General features: G+C 47.6%; 1 protein-coding gene across 1 annotated transcript in view; it reads left to right on the top strand.

The window, feature by feature from the left end:
• The window catches only part of LOC119775033 (solute carrier family 12 member 9-like), a gene marked incomplete at its 5' end in the record, with an annotated part of 69,760 nt that extends 46,180 nt beyond the window's left edge, over positions 1-23,580 (top strand). The window contains 4 exons of the mRNA XM_038272886.1: positions 8,243-8,435; positions 20,702-20,876; positions 21,854-22,000; positions 22,073-23,580. Of these exons, the coding sequence (XP_038128814.1) occupies positions 8,243-8,435; positions 20,702-20,876; positions 21,854-22,000; positions 22,073-22,992 (1,435 nt within the window). The remainder of the gene's footprint in view (positions 1-8,242; positions 8,436-20,701; positions 20,877-21,853; positions 22,001-22,072) is intronic.
• Between the last annotated feature and the right edge of the window lie 225 nt (positions 23,581-23,805).

Here is a 23,805-nt window from a genome sequence, read left to right on the forward strand (position 1 = left end):
TCAGCGCTTGCTGCCTCCTCTGTCTCTTCCCACATCTCTTTCCAGGCGAGAGGAATTAAAAGCCATTTAGCGCCTTCTCTCCCCTGAGAGCTGCTCTGTAATTAGCATGACTAATTTAGCAGAAATATTTCCCTTTCCCTTGAATCTGCTGCTGCGTCGGGGAGGAAGGGGCTGAAATTATGATGTAGCGGAAAAGATGGCTGCTTGTTTAGTGTCTGTGGGTGTTTGCGGGAACTTTGGAGCCTCTATTGTCTGGTTTTTTCAGAGCGTACCTCAGTGACTGAGCCTCCTATCTCCAGCGTGAGGTTGTGTTTGTTATCTTTAGTGAGTTCTGTTTGCAGTGACGGCTGCATCTTTATCACTGGTGCCTCCAGCTGCTGCGATGTTCCTCAGAGGCTTATTTATGCTCTGCTTCTGCCGCCGCCTGGACCAGCGACTCCAACATGCTGTTAGAACATCCTCAGACATGCATAGTATCACACAGTCACAGGCAACCATCCGCAGCTCCACATGGAGGCCAGAGGACGCCGCTGAGACAGAACCAACGCCGCTGACAGCAGAACCAACGCCGCTGAGACAGAACCAACGCCGCTGACAGCAGAACCAACGCCGCTGTGGCAGAACCAACGCCGCTGAGACCTTCAGACTGAAGCTAAAGCTGCTTGTTTTAGCTTCACAAACTTTACTGGTTTATTCTACAAAAATATGACAACAGAAAAGAGAACTTTTATCTTAATCCTCTGAGCTCTCTGAGCGCTAACCTGGAAGCTGCTGCTGCTGCAGTGCATGCTGGGACAGCTGTCAGTCTGTAGAACGGACAGGTCTGCTTTGATGCATGCTGGGTAAAGAGGGAGGGGCCAGAACTACATCGGGCTTTGTCTGTTCACAGTCTGCTGTTCTAGGAGGGCTGAGGATGATGACGATTCACTAGAACACGAAGATGCACAAGTTCACCTAGTGAGAAACGGCCATTAATCCACTTGTGATCAAAGGTGTTTACATCCTGTAGTGTGATTTGGAAAAGTTAAACATGACGCCCTGCAGGCCTGATACCGAGCCCAGCTGATACCTGCTCAGGTTTATCTATTTATAGAAACGACCCAAACACAGTCACATGGTGTTTCATGCACACTTCCTTCAAAGGGGGTTTAAGATTCCTAAAACATGTTTCTAAATTATTTTTTTCAGAAATACGTTTTGTTTTATAGCCGTCTAAACAAATAAAATGAGATTTTAAATTCCACCTGACGTGTGACTCTGCGGGAGTAATGCATCAACAGGCCCCGCCCCCTAATGGCCGCCATCATTGGAAACTAGAGGCTCAGACCTTTCCAAGGAGGGGTCTGAGGTCATTGTGAGACCATTTCGCTGTGATGGACTATCAGGGCCAGATTAGAGATGTTTTTATTTTGAGAGTAAAGTCGTAATATTACTAAGTCATCATTCATCAACCCGTTTCAGAAGCAAAGCTTGTAGCTCCGCCCACCAGATGACATCCTGCCCAGTTTGATGCTGCTGCTAAAAGATTTCCTGATTTGTCAAACCGATGTTAAAGTAGAACTTCACATGATGCTCCACATTCCTCATTTTAGGGAAGAAAGGGCTTCTTGGAAGAGTTGTCATAAAATACGACTTGTTTCGTAATTTTAGGAATTTATTCCCATAATTTTAAGACTTTATTCTTGTAATTTAATTTCAATTGTTGCAACTTTGTTCGCGTAATGTTACGACTTCATTGTCGAAATAGAAGAAAGAAGCGTGGCGCTAACACTCGGTGGTAAAGCGCCACGCCTCCTACATGGGGAGGAGGAGAAGCTGCCGTTCCTCAGGTCGATCCAGCTCTGATCAGGTTCAGGTTCCTGAGGTCGATGTTAGCGCCAGCCTGACGTAACGTCTCGCTCTCCACGCCTCGCCGCCTGCCGCCCACCCTACACGCCTCGCCGCCCGCCCCTCAGAAATGACGTGTCTTCTGGCTCTCTGCTCTCCATCCCAGCTGCTCCGTCTGTTTGTCTTCAAGGACTTGATCTGTGGAAGAATCTTTCTTTTTTTTTTCTGGGTTGATTGTGCTGTGTCAGCTAAGTGACATCATTCAGTGGAGCAAAGCATGCTGGGAGCTGCAGAAGCTGAAAGGATGGGGTGAGGGTGGGCAGGCTTTTACAGTAATGAGTTCCTCTCCTAGATGGGATGGAGGGGGGAGGATGGAGGCCAAGGCTTCTGCTAAGTGATGGAGTCAAGGACAAATGAAAGTTCCTGAAAGTTGGATAAAACCAGCAAACCTTCTGGAAATAGTTTCTGCTCGCAGTAAAAAGGCAGTGAAGAACGTTGATCAACCAAAGGCAGAAAACATCTCATCTATGATGGATGTTTGATGGCGATAATAACCTGCATGGTGATCCGTCAGACCGACTCCAATTTGGTGTCCACTACTTTTTCCTCCCCTGGATGTTCAGACGCTCCTCTAAAATGGCATGGCCCCATATAGCGCCCTACAGGGCGGCCATTCGCTTCCAGCCTCTGATCCGCCTTAATGAGCCACATGGGACCACAGTGGGTGTTTCACCTGCAGGGGGCGCTGTTAGGAATCATTGCAGCTTAGAATGAGTGAGACTCTGAAGCAGAAGGAGTTTGAGTTCTGAGGCTGTGAGCTGTTAGCTCTGCTTGCTAGGAGCTCAGTTTCAATGGAAACTTTGACCTTTCAGGGTCTTTAGTTACGATTAAACAAAACATTCAACATGTCAGTTTGGTGCCAACAGAACATCAGTCAGACTAAAAGGCAGCTCTGAGGAGGGATGTGCACGATTGATCAAGTAAACAAATTAAATTGGATCCCTATTTGTCACCAACACAGTCCTGCAGTAAATGTAATTATGTTTGATTAATGAGCGGCTGAACGATGTCAGATAATAACCGATCCTGAGCTGAGAAGCTGGAAAAACACTCAACTCTGCTGCTGCTGTTGCTTCTAATCACTAAACCTGAAAAGGTTTCTGCAGGTTTTCCTCTGGAACCGCTGGGATCTGGTCCTGCTGGGATCTGGTCCTGCTGGGATCTGGTCCCGCTGGGATCTGGTCCGGCTGGGATCTGGTCCCGCTGGGATCTGGTCCTGCTGGGATCTGGTCCTGCTGGGATCTGGTCCCGCTGGGATCTGGTCCGGCTGGGATCTGGTCCTGCTGGGATCTGGTCCCGCTGGGATCTGGTCCCGCTGGGATCTGGTCCTGCTGGGATCTGGTCCTGCTGGGATCTGGTCCCGCTGGGATCTGGTCCTGCTGGGATCTGGTCCCGCTGGGATCTGGTCCTGCTGGGATCTGGTCCTGCTGGGATCTGGTCCCGCTGGGATCTGGTCCGGCTGGGATCTGGTCCTGCTGGGATCTGGTCCCGCTGGGATCTGGTCCCGCTGGGATCTGGTCCTGCTGGGATCTGGTCCTGCTGGGATCTGGTCCCGCTGGGATCTGGTCCGGCTGGGATCTGGTCCTGCTGGGATCTGGTCCCGCTGGGATCTGGTCCGGCTGGGATCTGGTCCCGCTGGGATCTCGTCCGGCTGGGATCTGGTCCTGCTGGGATCTGGTCCCGCTGGGATCTGGTCCGGCTGGGATCTGGTCCCGCTGGGATCTGGTCCTGCTGGGATCTGGTCCTGCTGGGATCTGGTCCCGCTGGGATCTGGTCCGGCTGGGATCTGGTCCTGCTGGGATCTGGTCCCGCTGGGATCTGGTCCCGCTGGGATCTGGTCCGGCTGGGATCTGGTCCCGCTGGGATCTGGTCCTGCTGGGATCTGGTCCTGCTGGGATCTGGTCCCGCTGGGATCTGGTCCGGCTGGGATCTGGTCCTGCTGGGATCTGGTCCCGCTGGGATCTGGTCCGGCTGGGATCTGGTCCCGCTGGGATCTCGTCCGGCTGGGATCTGGTCCTGCTGGGATCTGGTCCCGCTGGGATCTGGTCCTGCTGGGATCTGGTCCCGCTGGGATCTGGTCCCGCTGGGATCTGGTCCGGCTGGGATCTGGTCCCGCTGGGATCTGGTCCGGCTGGGATCTGGTCCTGCTGGGATCTGGTCCCGCTGGGATCTGGTCCGGCTGGGATCTGGTCCCGCTGGGATCTGGTCCGGCTGGGATCTGGTCCCGCTGGGATCTGGTCCTGCTGGGATCTGGTCCTGCTGGGATCTGGTCCCGCTGGGATCTGGTCCGGCTGGGATCTGGTCCTGCTGGGATCTGGTCCCGCTGGGATCTGGTCCCGCTGGGATCTGGTCCCGCTGGGATCTGGTCCGGCTGGGATCTGGTCCGGCTGGGATCTGGTCCCGCTGGGATCTGGTCCGGCTGGGATCTGGTCCGGCTGGGATCTGGTCCCGCTGGGATCTGGTCCGGCTGGGATCTGGTCCCGCTGGGATCTGGTCCCGCTGGGATCTGGTCCCGCTGGGTCCTGGTCCCGCTGGGATCTGGTCCGGCTGGGATCTGGTCCGGCTGGGATCTGGTCCCGCTGGGATCTGGTCCGGCTGGGATCTGGTCCCGCTGGGATCTGGTCCCGCTGGGATCTGGTCCCGCTGGGATCTGGTCCCGCTGGGTCCTGGTCCCGCTGGGATCTGGTCCCGCTGGGTCCTGGTCCCGCTGGGATCTGGTCCCGCTGGGATCTGGTCCCGCTGGGATCTGGTCCTGCTGGGATCTGGTCCCGCTGGGATCTGGTCCTGCTGGGATCTGGTCCCGCTGGGATCTGGTCCGGCTGGGATCTGGTCCCGCTGGGATCTGGTCCCGCTGGGATCTGGTCCCGCCGGGATCTGTTCCCGCTGGGATCTGGTCCGGCTGGGATCTGGTCCCGCTGGGATCTGGTCCGGCTGGGATCTGGTCCTGCTGGGATCTGGTCCCGCTGGGATCTGGTCCGGCTGGGATCTGGTCCGGCTGGGATCTGGTCCCGCTGGGATCTGGTCCGGCTGGGATCTGGTCCTGCTGGGATCTGGTCCCGCTGGGATCTGGTCCCGCTGGGATCTGGTCCCGCTGGGATCTGGTCCCGCTGGGTCCTGGTCCCGCTGGGATCTGGTCCCGCTGGGATCTGGTCCCGCTGGGATCTGGTCCTGCTGGGATCTGGTCCCGCTGGGATCTGGTCCTGCTGGGATCTGGTCCCGCTGGGATCTGGTCCGGCTGGGATCTGGTCCGGCTGGGATCTGGTCCCGCTGGGATCTGGTCCCGCTGGGATCTGGTCCGGCTGGGATCTGGTCCCGCTGGGATCTGGTCCGGCTGGGATCTGGTCCTGCTGGGATCTGGTCCCGCTGGGATCTGGTCCGGCTGGGATCTGGTCCTGCTGGGATCTGGTCCCGCTGGGATCTGGTCCCGCTGGGATCTGGTCCGGCTGGGATCTGGTCCCGCTGGGTCCTGGTCCTGCTGGGTCCTGGTTTCACTGGGTCAGGCTGTTTCACTCTCTGGGGTTTTCCTGGTGTCCATTTTTGGGTGGATTGATTTTCTCTGTGGTCTTGTCGTTCGATCTCTTCCTCCACCATCTGCTGTAGCATCTATGTGTTCTAGCTCCTCTGCTGCTCCTGTTTATTGATGGTTATTCTACCTCTTAGTGGAAATGTGTGAATTGATCTGTGCAGGAAGCAGTCGCCCTGTGTGAGTGCAGCTGTGTAATTAGCATCTGTCTGTTCTAACGGCTCTAGATCTACACTTCTTCAGGTGCGGCAGTGAAATTGGGGTCAATTACCTGATGAAGTAGAAATGTTGGCTCCTCCGTTCAGCGAGCGTCTCTTTGCTGAAATATGAGCCTGAAGACCAGAGCTAATGTGTCTGTTTCCATATTCATTAAGCAGCAAACAGACTCTACAGCATCAAGCTAATCATCTGTGTAGCTTTTAGTTTAATTGATCTTTAATCAGCATAAATGCCACATTTGTTTGGATGCTCTGAAGTCGACATAAAAAGCTGCGATGCTTTTAGAGGGAGTGGTGGGACGGTGAGATGATTGAGCAGAGTAGTGGGGATGATCCATGTCTGCGTTTTGCTCTGAGAGCTTTTCTCTGCATCATGCAGCCTCAGGTTAAAGTTTTCTAATCATAGAAACAGAATCCTTCATCCATGAATGTGAAACTGTGACGCTCCAAGCGAAGCAACGATCAAACTGCTTATTTCTGGTGTTTCTCTCTTGAAACGATGAAGATTTCAAACCATCAACCTCAGGCCTGATTTCAGGAGACATCGCTGACGGCTCCTGGTCCAAGTCCGTCCCTCCGGTCACAGCGAGTCCCATTACGTCCACATCCAGTCAGCAGCCTGGACATCAGAGCCTCCGTCCTGCAGGACTCGCTGCCCAACGGCTTTTCTTGTTGGTGGTGGGGTGTAAACAGGGGGGGTGGGGTCATGCACTGTTAGAATGCAACAGAAGTCGTCTTTCTTAATGAAACATTTTTACCCATTGCCTGAATCCAGATAGTAAACATCTCATTTTAGCAAATCATCAGTAATCAGGGGTCAACAGAGGTCAATAAATGGTCTTTATTTCAGACTAGATTAAGGGTTAAGGTCCTCAGCAGCTTTGCTCATCAGCTGGGATCGGTTTTCACTAGGATCTGGTCCCGCTGGGATCTGGTCCCGCTTGGATCTGGTTTCGCTGGGACCTGGTCCCACTGGGATCTGGTTTCACTGGGATCTGGTCCCGCTGGGATCTGGTTTGACTGGAATCTGGTTTCGCTGGGATCTGGTTTCACTGGGATCTGGTCCCGCTGGGATCTGGTTTGACTGGAATCTGGTTTCGCTGGGATCTGGTTTCACTGGGATCTGGTTTCACTGGGATCTGGTCCCACTGGGATCTGGTTTCACTGGGATCTGGTCCCGCTGGGATCTGGTTTGACTGGAATCTGGTTTCGCTGGGATCTGGTTTCACTGGGATCTGGTTTCACTGGGATCTGGTCCCACTGGGATCTGGTTTGACTGGAATCTGGTTTCGCTGGGATCTGGTTTCACTGGGATCTGGTTTCACTGGGTCCTGGTTTCACTGGGATCTGGTCCCATTGGGATCAGGTCCCACTGGGTCCTGGTTTCGGCTGTTTAACTCTCTGGGGGTGAAACAGCCTTAATGGAATAGTTACGTAGAGCTATGGCACATGGACTCTAAAAAAGCTGAAAGAGAAACACACTACTTACAGCAGCCACTAAGAAAAAAACTAGGTTCATAGTTTTTTGTTATATATATTTTTTCAAAGTTTCAGGTGATTGTTTATAGTTTAATTAAAACTATCACTAGACGCGCTTCTGTGGCGCAGTAGCTAGCGCTTCTGTGGCGCTGAGGCTAGCGCTTCTGTGGCGCTGTAGCTAGCCCTTCTGTGGCGCTGTAGCTAGCGCTTCTGTGGCGCTGTAGCTAGCGCTTCTGTGGCGCTGAGGCTAGCGCTTCTGTGGCGCTGTAGCTAGCCCTTCTGTGGCGCTGTAGCTAGCGCTTCTGTGGCGCTGTAGCTAGCGCTTCTGTGGCGCTGTAGCTAACACTTCTGTGGCGCAGTAGCTAGCGCTTCTGTGGCGCTGAGGCTAGCGCTTCTGTGGCGCTGTAGCTAGCGCTTCTGTGGCGCTGAGGCTAGCGCTTCTGTGGCGCTGTAGCTAGCGCCAGGCCTGCAACTAACGAGTATTTTTTAAATCAATTAATCTGTTTATTTTTTTTTTTCAATTAATCCATTAATAATTGGATTGCAAATATTTCCTGAAGAATTGAAGAATAATTTTCACTAGATTAAACCAACTGAAACTTTTTCCACTTGAGGACTTCTGGATTATAGAGCAGATTGACAGATAAATTCTGAATGTTTTTAATTGCTACTGAAGGTAAACTCCAGTTAACCATTAATTGGTAAAAAAAATCAGTTAATGAGTATTTAAGTAATTGATTAATCTGATTAATTGTTTTAGCCCTAGTTAGCACATGACAGAGGCCTTAGTCCTCGTCATGGCCGCCCGGGTTCAAATCCGCCCTTTTGTCCTTTGCCTCATGTCCCCCCCTCATTCCCCCTTTCCTCTCAGCCCACTGTATAAAAAAAAAAAAAAAAGAGCCATTAGTGCTGTAAAAAGCTCTAAAGCCCTAAATCAGACCCTATAGTAAGAGGACCTCACTACTGGTAACCAGATGAGACAAAAAAACACCTTTTGCTGATTTCACCCAAATTATTTTAATCACATAATTAATTTTGAAATGATTTAGAGCTGAACTGATTTGGACCAAATACCCTCTGGGGATTTCTAATAAAATCTGCTCCTTTTTCTCTCTGACGCTGGTTTTCCTCTCAGGCCCACCTTCCGTTACTTCACCTGGTACACGTGCGTGCTGGGCATCATCGGCTGCGCCATCATGATGTTCCTCATCAACGCCATCTACGCCTCGGCTAGCATCGCCTTCATGCTGCTCCTCCTCCTGCTGATTCACTACCTCAGCCCCACGTCCAGCTGGGGATACATCAGCCAGGCTCTCATTTTCCACCAGGTCTGACACGCACACACCCAGAAACACGCTCTCGCTCCTGCTTGTCATTTCTATAGCAACTAAAATCTCATCCCCTTCGCTTTACACGGAGCTGTACGTCTGCCAAGCAATCGTTCTATCAGCTTTATAGACGCCACACACACACAGTCTCACTGCCACGGCTCTCTCCTGCCTCAACAAATCGTTTTACATTTAGCAGAACACACACACGTTCCCTCTGCTTTTTTTTCTCTGCCGTACACATTAAAGCTTGTCGTTCCTACAGCCGACATCTATCAAGTTTATATCAGGCTTAGCAGACGTAAAAACACACCAACACACACGCGTCTGCCTCTGTTCCCTCGATGAAGCTCTCTACATTTATGGAGCAAACACACACTCTCCATCATTCAGCTCGCCCTGTCCTCTGTCGCTGTTTTAGAGAAGAGGGGCCAATGTTGTCAGAAGGGCCCGGAGCCGAGGGGAGCCGTTGCCAATGCTGGAGGCGGGGGTTATGGGCAGGGAGGGGGGAGTTGGCTGGGTTTACCAGCAGCTTGTCAGGAGACAGAACATTATTACAGCTTCTTAATTTATTTTGCCTTTTCCCTCAAACTGTTTTCTTAGTCTGCTCTACTCACACACACACTCACTCTCGTCTCTATATGTAGTGAGGACCATGTGTTAAAACCTTCCTCTGTTTAACTATTTCTATGCCTTAAGACTGACCTTAACCAACCATTACTAGACCAGCCCTGACCTTAACCAACCATTACTAGACCATTCCTGACCTTAACTGACCATTTCTAGACCATCCCTGACCTTAACCTACCATTACTAGACCATCCCTGACCTTAACCAACCATTACTAGATCACCCCTAACCTTAACCAACCATTACTAGACCATTCCTGACCTTAACCGACCATTACTAGATCATCCCTGACCTTAACCGACCATTACTAGATCATCTCTGACCTTAACCTACCATTTCTAGACCATCCCTGACCTTAACCTACCATTACTAGACCATCCCTGACCTTAACCAACCATTTCTAGACCATCCCTGACCTTAACCGACCATTACTAGATCATCCCTGACCTTAACCGACCATTTCTAGATCATCTCTGACCTTAACCTACCATTTCTAGACCATCCCTGACCTTAACCTACCATTACTAGACCATCCCTGACCTTAACCAACCATTTCTAGACCATCCCTGACCTTAACCGACCATTACTAGATCATCCCTGACCTTAACCGACCATTTCTAGACCATCCCTGACCTTAACCTACCATTACTAGACCATCCCTGACCTTAACCAACCATTTCTAGACCATCCCTGACCTTAACCAACCATTTCTAGATCATCCCTGACCTTAACCGACCATTTCTAGACCATCCCTGACCTTAACCTACCATTACTAGACCATCCCTGACCTTAACCAACCATTACTAGACCATCCCTGACCTTAACCAACCATTTCTAGACCATCCCTGACCTTAACCGACCATTACTAGATCATCTCTGACCTTAACCGACCATTACTAGATCATCTCTGACCTTAACCTACCATTACTAGACCATCCCTGACCTTAACCGACCATTTCTAGACCATCCCTGACCTTAACCAACCATTTCTAGACCATCCCTGACCTTAACCGACCATTTCTAGACCATCCCTGACCTTAACCAACCATTTCTAGACCATCCCTGACCTTAACCGACCATTACTAGATCATCTCTGACCTTAACCGACCATTATTAGATCATCTCTGACCTTAACCTACCATTACTAGACCATCCCTGACCTTAACCTACCATTTCTAGACCATCCCTGACCTTAACCTACCATTACTAGACCATCCCTGACCTTAACCAACCATTTCTAGACCATCCCTGACCTTAACCGACCATTACTAGATCATCCCTGACCTTAACCGACCATTTCTAGACCATCCCTGACCTTAACCTACCATTACTAGACCATCCCTGACCTTAACCAACCATTTCTAGACCATCCCTGACCTTAACCGACCATTACTAGATCATCTCTGACCTTAACCGACCATTACTAGATCATCTCTGACCTTAACCTACCATTACTAGACCATCCCTGACCTTAACCGACCATTTCTAGACCATCCCTGACCTTAACCAACCATTTCTAGACCATCCCTGACCTTAACCGACCATTACTAGATCATCCCTGACCTTAACCGACCATTACTAGATCATCTCTGACCTTAACCAACCATTTCTAGACCATCCCTGACCTTAACCTACCATTACTAGACCATCCCTGACCTTAACCAATTTCAATTCAATTCAGTTTATTTATATAGCGCCAAATTCACAACACATGTCATCTCAAGGCACTTTACAGTTCAACCAGATCATACAGTCAAATTGATACAAAGTTTTCTATCTAAGGAAAACCAGTTGATTGCATTGACTCATTGACTCAAATACAATCCCCCACACTAAGCATGCTTGTAGCGACAGTGGAGAGGAAAAACTCCCTTTTAACAGGAAGAAACCTCCAGCAGAACCAGGCTCAGTGTGAGCGGCCATCTGCCGAGGCCGACTGGGGTTCAAGGAGACAGAAGCAGAGATACAAAAAGCAGCTGTAAAAGGCGGCCCCGTCCAGGAAACACACAGCCAGGCAGACGAGCTCCAAGGCAGCTCCCATGCCAGAGGACGAAGAGAGCACATCCACTCAGTCACAGTCAGAGAAACAGGACCACACTGGAAAACAGGCCGATCTCCAACATCTATTAACAAGGGTGTTGATAGAAGCAGCACAGCTGATGTTTTTTTCCAGGATGACGTCACAGCCAAACAGGAACAGACGAGGCAAAGCTACTCTGAGGAAAAGCAGAGAGAGCAGAAGGTTAGAGATTGAACTAACAGATTCTGCAGAATAGGAGAACAGAGAGAGAATGAAGCAGAATTATGAAATGGGGGTCCCTATGTCCTCCAAAAGTCTAATGCTATAGCAGCAGAACTATAGAGATAGATCAGGATAACCTGAGCCACTCTAACTAGAAGCTTTATCAAAAAGGAAAGTTTTAAGCCTAGCCTTAAAAGTAGACAGGGTGTCTGCCTCACGGACTAAAACTGGTAGTTGGTTCCACAGGAGAGGAGCCTGATAACTAAAAGATCTGCCTCCCATTCTACTTTTAGAAATTCTAGGAACCACTAGTAAACCTGCAGATTGAGAGCGAAGTGCTCTGTTAGGAACATAAGGAACAATCAGATCTCTGATATCAGATGGAGCTTGGCCATTTAAGGCTTTATATGTGAGAAGGAGGATTTTAAATTCTATTCTGGATTTAACAGGAAGCCAATGAAGAGAAGCCAGGATAGGAGAGATATGATCTCTCTTTTTCATTTTCATCAGAACTCTGGCTGCAGCATTTTGGATCAGCTGAAGGCTTTTAACTACAGTTTGTGGACTTCCTGATAGTAAAGAATTACAATAGTCCAGCCTTGAAGTAACAAATGCATGGACTAGTTTCTCAGCATCACCCCTGGACAGGATATTTCTAATTTTTGCAATGGTCCTCAGATGAAAGAAGGAAATTCTAGAAACCTCTTTGATATGGGATTTAAATGACAGGTCCTGATCAAAAATAACACCAAGATTTTTTACTTTATTATCTGAAATCAGTTTAATCCCATCCAAATGAAGTGACTGACTAATCAGTTTCTTTTTCAGAGACTCTGGTCCAAAGACTATAACTTCTGTTTTGTCTGCATTCAGAAGCAGAAAGTTAAGAGTCATCCAGGTTTTTATGTCTTCAGACATGCCTGTAATCTATGTAATGGGTTAGCTTCATCTGGATTATAGACAGATATAGCTGGGTATCATCAGCATAACAGTGGAAATTAATCCCATGCTGTCTAATAATTCTACCAATTGGGAGCATGTATAAAGTAAAGAGAATTGGTCCTAGCACTGATCCCTGTGGTACTCCACAGGTAACCTTTGAGCGTGTTGAAGATCTATCATTAACATGAACAAACTGAATTCGATCAGATAGATAAGATTTAAACCAGTCTAGTGCTGTTCCTTTAATTCCAACAAAATATTCAAGTCTTTCTAAAAGAATATTATGGTCAACTGTATCAAATGCAGCACTAAGATCCAACAGGACGAGCACAGATACAAGTCCATTATCTGAGGCCATGAGAATATCATTAGTGACTTTCACCAGAGCTGTTTCAGTGCTATGATGAGCTCTAAAGCCAGACTGAAACTCTTCAAAAAGTTCATTATGGTGGAAGTGATCGCAAACTTGTTTGGCAACTACTTTCTCAAGAATTTTGGATAAGAAAGGAAGATTGGATATAGGTCTATAATTGACCAAGTCATCTGGGTCAAGAGACGGTATCTTAAGCAGAGGTTTAATTACAGCAATCTTAAAAGCTTTAGGTACATATCCCTGTAACAGAGATAGATTAATCACATCTAAAATGGAGGAGGAGATCAAAGGGAATACCTCCTTAAATAACCTGGTTGGAACTGGATCTAACATACAAGTTGAAGGCTTAGATGAAGACAATAGTTTTGCTAATTCAGAGAGTTCAACTGGATCAAAGCAGTCTAAACCCGGTTCAGATTCCATGACTACCTCAGGTACAATCACGGATAGAGGAGTGCTTATGATCTTATTTTTAATAAGATCAATCTTATTTATAAAGAATCCCATAAAATCATTGCTGCTAAGAGCAGGTGGAATGGACGGTTCAACAGAGCTATGGCTCTGGGTGAGTTTGGCAACTGTATTAAAAAGAAATCTAGGATTATTCTTATTCTCCTCTATTAATGAGGAGAAGTATGCTGCTCTTGCTTTACAAAGGGTCCTCTTATACAGCAGTAAACCATTTTTCCAGACTAGGAAGGACTCTCGCAGGCCTGTGGAGCGATATTTTCTCTCCATTTTCATAGCATTTTGCTTCAAAGTACGCAGCTCTGCATTAAACCAAGGAGCAAGCTTTCTATTTTTAACGGTTTTCATTTTCAAAGGAGCTGCGTTGTCTAAGGCAATACGCAGAGAACTAGCAACCCCCTCAACAAAATCATCAACCTGTGAAGGGGAATAAGCTAAGCTTTTGCACTCTGCAGCACTGCTCAGTGACACAGAGCAGAGAGAAAGTGAAGCAGATTCTTTAAAATTTATAACTGCACTATCTGATAAAGATCTACTAAAATTGAACCTTCTTTTGGGGGAGGAGAACTCTGTTAAAGTAATCCTGAAGGTTATTAGAAAGTGGTCAGAGAGGACAGGGTTGTGAGGAAATCCTGTTATTTCTTCACATTCTATGCCGTATGTCAGCACAAGATCCAAAGTATGAAGATGAGAATGCGTGGGACTATTCACATTTTGAAAAAAGCCAATAGTGTCTAAGATAGCATTAAAGGCTGCTCTTAAGCTATCGCCTTCAATGTCAGCATGGATGTTAAAATCTCCCACTATGATGACCCTGTCAGTATTTAATACCAAATCAGAAAGGAACTCTGAAAACTCATCTAAAAATTCAGAGTAAGGACCTGGTGGACGATACAAAGTTACAAAAAGAAGAGGTTTTCTTGCCTTGAAATTTGGATCAGGGAAATTAAGGGTTAAATGTTCAAAAGAGTTGTAGGAATTAATTGTTTTGGGAGTAATCAGTAAGTCAGACTCGAAGATTGTTGCTACTCCTCCTCCTCGCCCAGAACTTCTGGGGATGTGAAAATTTAAATAGCTTGAAGGAGTTGCCTCATTTATGCTCACATAATCCTCTTGCTGCAGCCAGGTTTCTGTAAGGCAAAACAAGTCAATGTGATTATCACAAATCAAGTCATTAACTAGTAGACTTTTAGAGGAAAGCGATCTTATGTTAAACAGACCGCATTTAATTGTTTTAACTTTTTCCCCAATTGGAGTTATTTTGATTTTAATTAGATTATCCTGATTTACTCCTTTGGGAATCTTTGCTAATTTATTAGATTTTGGTCGTGGGCAAGACACTGTCTGGATGGAGTAAAGAGTGGGTAACAGTAGAGAAGCTGCAGTGATGTGTGTTAAACTACAACTCTGCTTCCTGGTCTGCACCCTGGGTGGTCAGGGTTTTGGAGGACTAATAAATGTGGCCAGATTCCTAGAAAGAAGAGCTGCACCATCCAAAGTGGGATGGATGCCGTCTCTCCGAATCAGACCAGGCTTTCCCCAAAAGGATTGCCAATTATTAATGTAGCCCACGTTGTTTTCAGGGCACCACCTAGACAACCAGCGATTGAATGACGACATGCGGCTAAACATGTCATCACTGGTCAGATCAGGGAGGGGACCAGAGAAAATTACGGAGTCCGACATTTTTTTGGCAAACTTACACACCGAAGCAACACTAATTTTAGTGACCTCCGATCGGCGTAACCGGGTGTCATTACCACCAGCGTGAATAACAATCTTACTGTATTTAACCTTATCCTTAGCCAGTAGTTTCAGGTAGGATTTGATGTCGCCCGTTCTGGCCCCCGGCAAACATTTGACTATGGTCCCTGGTGTCTCTAATGCCACGTTTCTGACTATGGAGCTGCCAATCACCAGAGTGGGCTTCTCAGTGGGTGTGTCACTGAGTGGGGAAAACCGGTTAGAAACGTGAACGGGTTGGTGGTGACCAGTGGGCAGAGATCCACGACTACGCTTTCTGCGTACAGTTACCCAATCGCCTGGCTGCTCAGGCACTTTTGGAGGACAGCTACGTGGGGGGCCTACTTCAACAGCCTGAAGCCTGGATTCTAACTCTGACACCCTCGCCTCCAAAGCTACAAAAATACTACACTTATTACACATCCCATTATCACTAAAGGAGGCAGAGGAATAACTGAACATCTGACACAGAGAGCAGGAGAGAGGAGAGGAAGAAGGAAGAGTTGGAAAAGAGTCAAGGGAGGGAGAGAGAGAAGCCATAGCAATGCTAAGCTAGCGCTAGCCTAGGCTAGCTACTTCTTGCTATCAGAAATAAAACCGTGTGAAACTGACAAGTGCTCAGTAGAAAAGTGCAGCAGAAGGTGCTATGTTTTAAAGTAGTCAGTTAGAGTTACTTAGATACAGAGATATCACAGAGAAAATAACTTAACTTCAGATGGAGATCCTCTGAACAGCTGCACACTCAGTTGCACACTCAGTTAAACCAACCATTACTAGATCAGCCCTGACCCTAAACCAACCATTTCTAGACCATCCCTGACCTTAACTGACCATTACTAGATCATCCCTGACCTTAACCGACCATTACTAGATCATCTCTGACCTTAACCAACCATTACTAGACCATCCCTGACCTTAACCAACCATTTCTAGATCATCTCTGACCTTAACCAACCATTACTAGACCATCCCTGACCTTAACCGACCGTTACTAGATCATCTCTGACCTTAACCAACCATTACTAGATCATCCCTGACCTTAACCGACCATTACTAGATCATCTCTGACCTTAACAAACCATTACTAGACCATCCCTGACCTTAACCGACCATTACTAGATCATTCCTGACCTTAACCGACCATTTCTAGACCATCCCTGACCTTAACCGACCATTACTAGATCATCCCTGACCTTAACCGACCATTACTAGATCATCTCTGACCTTAACCAACCATTACTAGACCATCCTTGACCTTAACCTACCATTACTAGATCATCCCTGACCTTAACTGACCATTACTAGATCATCTCTGACCTTAACCAACCATTACTAGATCATCCCTGACCTTAACCGACCATTACTAGATCATCTCTGACCTTAACCAACCATTACTAGACCATCCCTGACCTTAACCGACCATTACTAGATCATCTCTGACCTTAACCAACCATTACTAGATCATCCCTGACCTTAACCTACCATTTCTAGATCATCTCTGACCTTAACCAACCATTACTAGACCATCCCTGACCTTAACCGACCATTACTAGATCATCTCTGACCTTAACCAACCATTACTAGATCATCCCTGACCTTAACCTACCATTTCTAGATCATCCCTGACCTTAACCTACCATTACTAGATCATCTCTGACCTTAACCAACCATTACTAGATCATCTCTGACCTTAACCAACCATTACTAGACCATCCCTGACCTTAACCGACCATTACTAGATCATCCCTGACCTTAACCGACCATTACTAGATCATCTCTGACCTTAACCAACCATTACTAGATCATCCCTGACCTTAACCGACCATTACTAGATCATCTCTGACCTTAACCAACCATTACTAGACCATCCCTGACCTTAACCGACCATTACTAGATCATCTCTGACCTTAACCAACCATTACTAGATCATCCCTGACCTTAACCTACCATTTCTAGATCATCTCTGACCTTAACCAACCATTACTAGACCATCCCTGACCTTAACCGACCATTACTAGATCATCTCTGACCTTAACCAACCATTACTAGATCATCCCTGACCTTAACCTACCATTTCTAGATCATCTCTGACCTTAACCAACCATTACTAGACCATCCCTGACCTTAACCGACCATTACTAGATCATCTCTGACCTTAACCAACCATTACTAGACCATCCCTGACCTTAACCGACCATTACTAGATCATCTCTGACCTTAACCAACCATTACTAGATCATCCCTGACCTTAACCTACCATTTCTAGATCATCTCTGACCTTAACCAACCATTACTAGATCATCCCTGACCTTAACCTACCATTTCTAGATCATCTCTGACCTTAACCAACCATTACTAGACCATCCCTGACCTTAACCGACCATTTCTAGATCATCCCTGACCTTAACCTACCATTACTAGATCATCTCTGACCTTAACCGACCATTACTAGATCATCTCTGACCTTAACCAACCATTACTAGATCATCCCTGACCTTAACCTACCATTTCTAGATCATCCCTGACCTTAACCTACCATTTCTAGATCATCCCTGACCTTAACCGACCATTACTAGATCATCTCTGACCTTAACCTCCTTAACCTACCATTTCTAGATCATCCCTGACCTTAACCGACCATTACTAGACCATCCCTGAACTGAAAAACAATCATCTGAACTTGGTTTCCAAGTTTGAGGATTTTCTTCCCTTCTTAATTCAGAAGGTCTGGATTAGCGTTGGTTGCTAAGCTAGTCTATTTTTTTGGGGGGGGAATGACTATTAGCTGATTATGGCTGAGAATCTTTACCAGCAAACTAATGAATATTTTAATCTGTAGATTATTTTTGTCTATTGATCGATAATCAACAGAAAGCAAAGTGATTTTCTGATGGATTTAAACCAGGAAGTTAAACTGGAGCCAACTGGGTGAAACTCATTAACTTAGTCGTTCTTATATAAACGTGTTTTATTATTATTTCCCTGCTTTATAAAGTATAAACCATTGTGTCCATCCTGGTTCTACTGGACCGAACCCTCAGAACCAAGAATCCAGTTTGCTGATCAGAGCTGATCTGGATCCGCAGACAGAAACTAATCGCCGTTATTAACGATCCGAGGCTCGTTTAGATAAACGATTGTGTTCATTTAGCAAACAGCGTAAATATGCCTCCATATCAGGACGTTTATGAGCTAATTCATAATTTCTATGAACTTTAAATGTAGCATCTTAAAGGCCGCCCCCTCCCCTCATCATCATCATCATCATCATCAGTAGTGGGTCCTCCAGCAGAAGCTGCTTTAATAGAACTAAAACCTGAAGGAAAGGACGCCGCCGGGGCCCCGGGGCCACCGGCACGCTTACAGTCGGACCCTGAAGCCAACCCAGCCGCTGTGGGACGCTGAGGGGAGAACATTAGGATCAATGGTGGGCGGCTGATAACTGGGAGAAACAGAGAAAAAGCAGCCGAGGAGCTCTGATTGTATCTGAGGGAGAGAAGGTGGGAGCAGGATATAAGCAGGAGATGATTGGAGAACGGAGTGATGGATGGATGGAAGCTGCAGAGAAACCATGATGGTCTGATGGATGAGAAGACGGTGAAATGGAGAGATAAAGGGAGACGGATGCTTCGCAGAGTGGAAGCCGTCAAACATCACTTCCTGACTTTCTGTCTCTTACTGTTAAGAAGATTATAACAGTTATTCTGTTGTTTATATCTTTACTTTTTAATCATTATCTGGATAAACATTATTAAACTGAATTTAAATCATTTCTACAATTTTCAGGATGAATCTCTGAACCCTTTTAATCATTTTTTTCTTTCCGTTATCTTCTGCAGGCCAGTTAGTTCTACGTCAGCCTGAACACCTAAATTCAGCCAATCATATATCAACGCTCATCTGTCAATCAAATGTTTTTGGTCATAGAATCTTGATTCATGTGTCGCAGCTAATATACGCAACGGTTGAAATCAGAATCTTCGCAGAGTAGGGTGACCGTTACAGGTGTGTAGTTGGAGAGCAAATTGTTGTTCCCAATTCTATAGAACGCTAGTACGGACTCGCGTCCTCGCCAAGTCTGTTCTAGTCACGAACAGACTTGGCGTCTGGACTCGGGGAGAACGGGAGCAGAATAAATCTGGGTCAACTGGAGCAGCAGCGTACTGATGACATCACCACATTCAAAGCTCGTCTGGAGCCGCATTTCACCTCCTGTTATTTATGGAATATAGAGAATCATAGCTTTTTTCATTTAGTGGAGGAATAATGATGAACACAGTCAGATAAACACAAATCAAATGAATATTTTGACAAAATTATCTCCATCAGAGCCAGCGGTCCTTCGCACACGGCTATGCAGAGAGAGGGCTGCTGCACACGGGTTAACGTTAGCCCTGGCTGCTGCAGACGGGCTAACGTTAGCCATGGCTGCTGCAAACGGGTTAACGTTAGCCATGGCTGCTGCAAACGGGCTAACGTTAGCCATGGCTGCTGCAGACGGGCTAACGTTAGCACTGGCTGCTGCAGACGGGCTAAGGTTAGCCATGGCTGCTGCAGACGGGCTAACCTTAGCCATGGCTGCCGCAGATGGGCTAACGTTAACCCTGGCTGCTGCAGACGGGCTAACGTTAACCCTGGCTGCCACAGACAGCCATTTTGGTTTCCATGTAGTTTGGGGTATGAGTCAGTCACCATCTTCCACTGTGACCGCCTCAACTACAGATAAAGAGCTGCGCCGCACAGCTAAACGGCTCCACAGCGCCACCTACCAGCCTGGGAGCCCATTTGTCCTCAGTTTTAGGTAAAAATGTTTTGCTTTAAAAAAAATCAATACTAGGAACCAGAGTTTGTGAATTGATTCCCGCTAAGGAGGATGTTCGCTCATTCGCTCCGCCGCTCAAAGTTGCTCCAGGATGCTACGCTCTAAATCCGCTCCGTGCTCACCTTCATTTTCCCGCCGCTGCGGCGAAATCGCTCCACGCTCACTCAGATTTTCAGCAGAAGGCATTTTCTGACAGTTTTCCTTCCTGTAATGAAGCCAGGACCCTGAGACACGCGGCGTTTGATTGAATGATGTGACCGATACACGTGGACCGCCTTATTTAACTGGCTGTTAAATTATCGCAGCCGTGAACGCCACACCTCGCTCTATAATGTTGCTCCGCCTTTCCTGTTTAATTATTCATTTATTTTATAGCGAGCGCATCGGAGTGAACTGCTATGACCTTCTGCTCCTCTCCTCTCTCTGCTCACATGCTCTGCCAGGAACTAAAACATCCACAGATATTATATTAGGCAGCCAAAAATATCAATATATATTACCAACAGGATTTGGTAATATAGTCTGCTCTGATATTCATAAGTCAGAAGTCCAGTAACACACTGGTATCACTGGTATCACTGGTACCAGATGAGATGAATGCAGCATGCAGGAAACCCAGCGGTTGCTATGGCGCAACTCAGGCTTTTCTTATTATTCAGAAAGTTGAAGTTTGCCTTTAATCCTGATAAATGACCTGAAGCTGCTTTGATGATGGAATAATTATCGATGATTTGGATTCATTTGGATGTTTTTCAGGATTTGCTTCAATAAGTTTCAGCTAATTAACATTTAAACGTTAAACATGAAGCTGCAAACAGACCAAACTGGTTATTTCTGACGCTAACGTCCCATCATGACCATCAGGGTTGTTTCTGGGTGGTCCTGGTTGTAGCGGGTAGACGTCTGGGTGCTCAGGGCTCAGAGAAGGGATGTGCATGTGAGGATGATGATGATGATGATGATGATGATGATGACGGAGGCTTCTTCATCTCCTGCTGAACCATGAGGCCTCATCTTCTCGCTCGCTGTCTCCCTCCCGCCTGCAGGTGCGTAAATACCTTCTGATGCTGGACGTGAGGAAAGACCACATCAAGTTCTGGAGACCTCAGGTCCTCCTGATGGTGTCCAACCCCCGCAGCAGCGTGGGCCTCATCACCTTCATCAACGACATCAAGAAGAGCGGCCTGTACGTGCTGGGACACGTCCAGCTAGGAGACCTGAGTAAGTAAGGTGGTTCTGGTTCCAGTGCTCCCAGTCTGGATACTGGTCTCTCAGACTCTCCTGTCCTGCTGTCTGACCATGTCTCCATGGTGGAGCAGAAGGACGCAGCTCAGTTCAGATCATGTCCTTCATTCCCTGAAGGTTCTCTGGTTCTGATGGAACCTGCAGGTTTTCATTCAGGCAGGAACAGGAAGAGGATTTTATTTTTTCCTGTTTCTCTCCTGGTTTGAAAAACTCCCCAGAGGAAGAGAGCAGCGATGGCGTCTGGATGGCGTCTAAATGGCGTCTGTGTTTTGATTAAAATTGTACCTGAAGCCGCCGCTCGCCGCTCTGATTGCAGGGTTTGCTTTTCCTGGTTCTCCTGTTAGCAGCTGCTGTTCAGTTGAACTAATTCCAGGTAGAAATGATGGAGGGATCCTCCTCCGTCCTCCAGGCCTGATTTCATTTCTTCCTCATAACAAACCCGGCCGCCATTATCTGGAACATTCAGCTCCTTCCTGATGAGCTGCTGTATGGAAAGCCGTTATGACAAAAAATGCATTAACTCATAAAAGTATATATTTTTAAAGATCTTGTAGCTAATTTTGACTTTGATTTACTTTAAGATTTATTCATAAATTTATTCAAGGTTTAATTTCTTTATTCCAGGATTCCTTTTTAATGTATTTATCTAAATCTATCAATTCACCTCCAGATGGAATCTGCTTTATTTTTTTATTTCAAAGTTAGTTATAGATTTTTTTCACAGGTTTTATTTTAGCGGGGGTGTGGCGGCCCAGTGGTTAGGGCATAGGTCTTTGAATCCTGAGGTTGTGAGTTCGATCCCCCACAGACTGGCAGACAAAATGGCAGCCCTCTGCTCCCCAAGGGGAGGGGTTAGATTAATGAATTTCTCTCTGGGATTATTAGAGTATAAACATTTCCATCATCCATCCATCTTTCCATCCCTTCTGACCCGTCTGCTCTCCTCCCTTCAGGCTCTCTGCCGTCGGACCCCCTCCAGGCTCAGTACGACTCCTGGCTGTCGCTGGTCGACCACCTGAACATCAAGGCGTTTGTTAACCTGACGCTGGCCGATTCTGTCCGCCACGGCGTCCAACATCTCCTCTTCATCTCCGGACTGGGTCAGTACCGCCTGCTGACGTTAAAGTGATGATGTCAGAGCTGCTGACTGAGTTAGTCTGCTGTTCCTGTAGGCGGGATGCGGCCCAACACCTTGGTCCTGGGTTTCTATGACGACGGCCTCCCCAAGGATAAGCTGATTGAATCGTCCTTGTTTCCCACCGAGTCGTCGGATCCCGTGGTTTCCTCCCAGGTCCTGGATCAGCCGCCTCCGTACCACTTCGCCGCCCTGCGGGGGTCCGGCGATGCGGGTGAATTTGGGAACGGGAAGGTTTTAGGCCCCCAGGAGTTCGTCTCCATCATTTCAGATGCCATGAAGATGCTGAAGAACGTGGTTCTGGCCCGATATTTCAATGACTTCGACCGAGCGCAGGTCCTCTCGCCGCCGTCCTCGGCAGCGAAGGTGTTTGTCGACGTGTGGCCGGTAAACCTGCTGCGACCGGACAGCTGCAGCTACGTGGACACCTGCTCCCTCTTCCTGCTGCAGATGGCGTGCATCCTGAACATGGTGAAGGCGTGGCGGAAAGCCACGCTGCGGCTCTTCCTGTGCGTGGAGGAGGGGCGGAGCGTCAGAGGCTCGGAGGCCAAGCTGGGCCAGCTCCTCAAAGACCTGAGGATCAAAGCTCAGGTGTACCCCGTTCCCTGGGACCAGGTGGTGGCGCTGCACTGGCAGAGGCAAGGCGGCTTCAGCAAGAACCAGAGGTCGCAGGCCGCCGACTCCGGCGCCGCCGAGGAGGAGAGCGAAGACGATTACGTCAACAGCTTCCCCAGCAACGCCACGCGAGTCTCCGACGACTACCTGACGGCCGTCAATAGGCTGATCCTGGATCAGGCCATCCCGCCTCCCGCGGTGCGTTTCCTGTACCTGCCCCGCCCCCCCGCGGACACCCGCCGCTACGCCGCCTACCTTCACCAGCTGGATCTGCTCACTCAGGACTTGGGTCCCGCTCTGCTGATCCACGGAGTCACGCCTGTAATCACCACCGACCTGTGAGCGCCGGCGGCTGCGACTGAACGGCGTTAAGGAGCTGCAGTAATGGCCGCCCTCATGGAGCAGCAGGATTCCCTCCGGCGCAGCGTCGGCTCTGATGTCATTCCTCTAATGTTCGTTCCACATGTCCTCAGACCATAAAGTGCCTTTTCCTCTCTACTGCTGCAGGAGTCGCTTCTTTTTCCTTTCAGATGAACGACATTAGAGATGCTTTTCCAACATGAATTTTTTTCCCGGATGATTCCATGTGGATTCCAGGAAAACATTCCTTTAATCAAAATGCACTATTTTTCCTGACCTTTGCACGATGCTCAGACGTGAAAAGCGTTCCGGGCTTCAGCCGCGGCTCCCACTGTTGATGATCTCCTGCGTCCTCGCCACTCCGCCGTTCCTCTCAGGAGGCCATGTTGGTCCGCCGGCCTTCAGCTAAATTGTTCGGATGAATTTAAATATCTGCTCATCTCATTACCTTAAGTGCTTCTAACGTTAAAAACAACTTTATGCAAATTGTGCTCAGCTGTGTGAACAAAGTGGGCTTTATGTGAGAGTCCTGCTTTTATCAGCGAACTAACAGACGCTTCCGTAGTATTTCCCTTAATCTGCGGTTTGAATGTTTTAATAATCGTGAATCAGCCAAACTTTTTGCTTTAATGAACCTGAATCTGATTTCCCATTTTTGACTCATTTCTCTTCTTCCTTCCTTTGTTTTTCCACTAATCTGTTGGAGTTTAGAAAATACACCCCTTAAACCGTCGCACTACATTTCTTCCTGTTTGATGGGATTTTTTTTTTCAGTTTTATAGAACAATAAATCCA

Source organism: Cyprinodon tularosa, unplaced genomic scaffold, assembly GCF_016077235.1.
Source record: "Cyprinodon tularosa strain WSP-4 unplaced genomic scaffold, ASM1607723v1 ctg845, whole genome shotgun sequence".
NCBI classification, from domain to species: domain Eukaryota; kingdom Metazoa; phylum Chordata; class Actinopteri; order Cyprinodontiformes; family Cyprinodontidae; genus Cyprinodon; species Cyprinodon tularosa.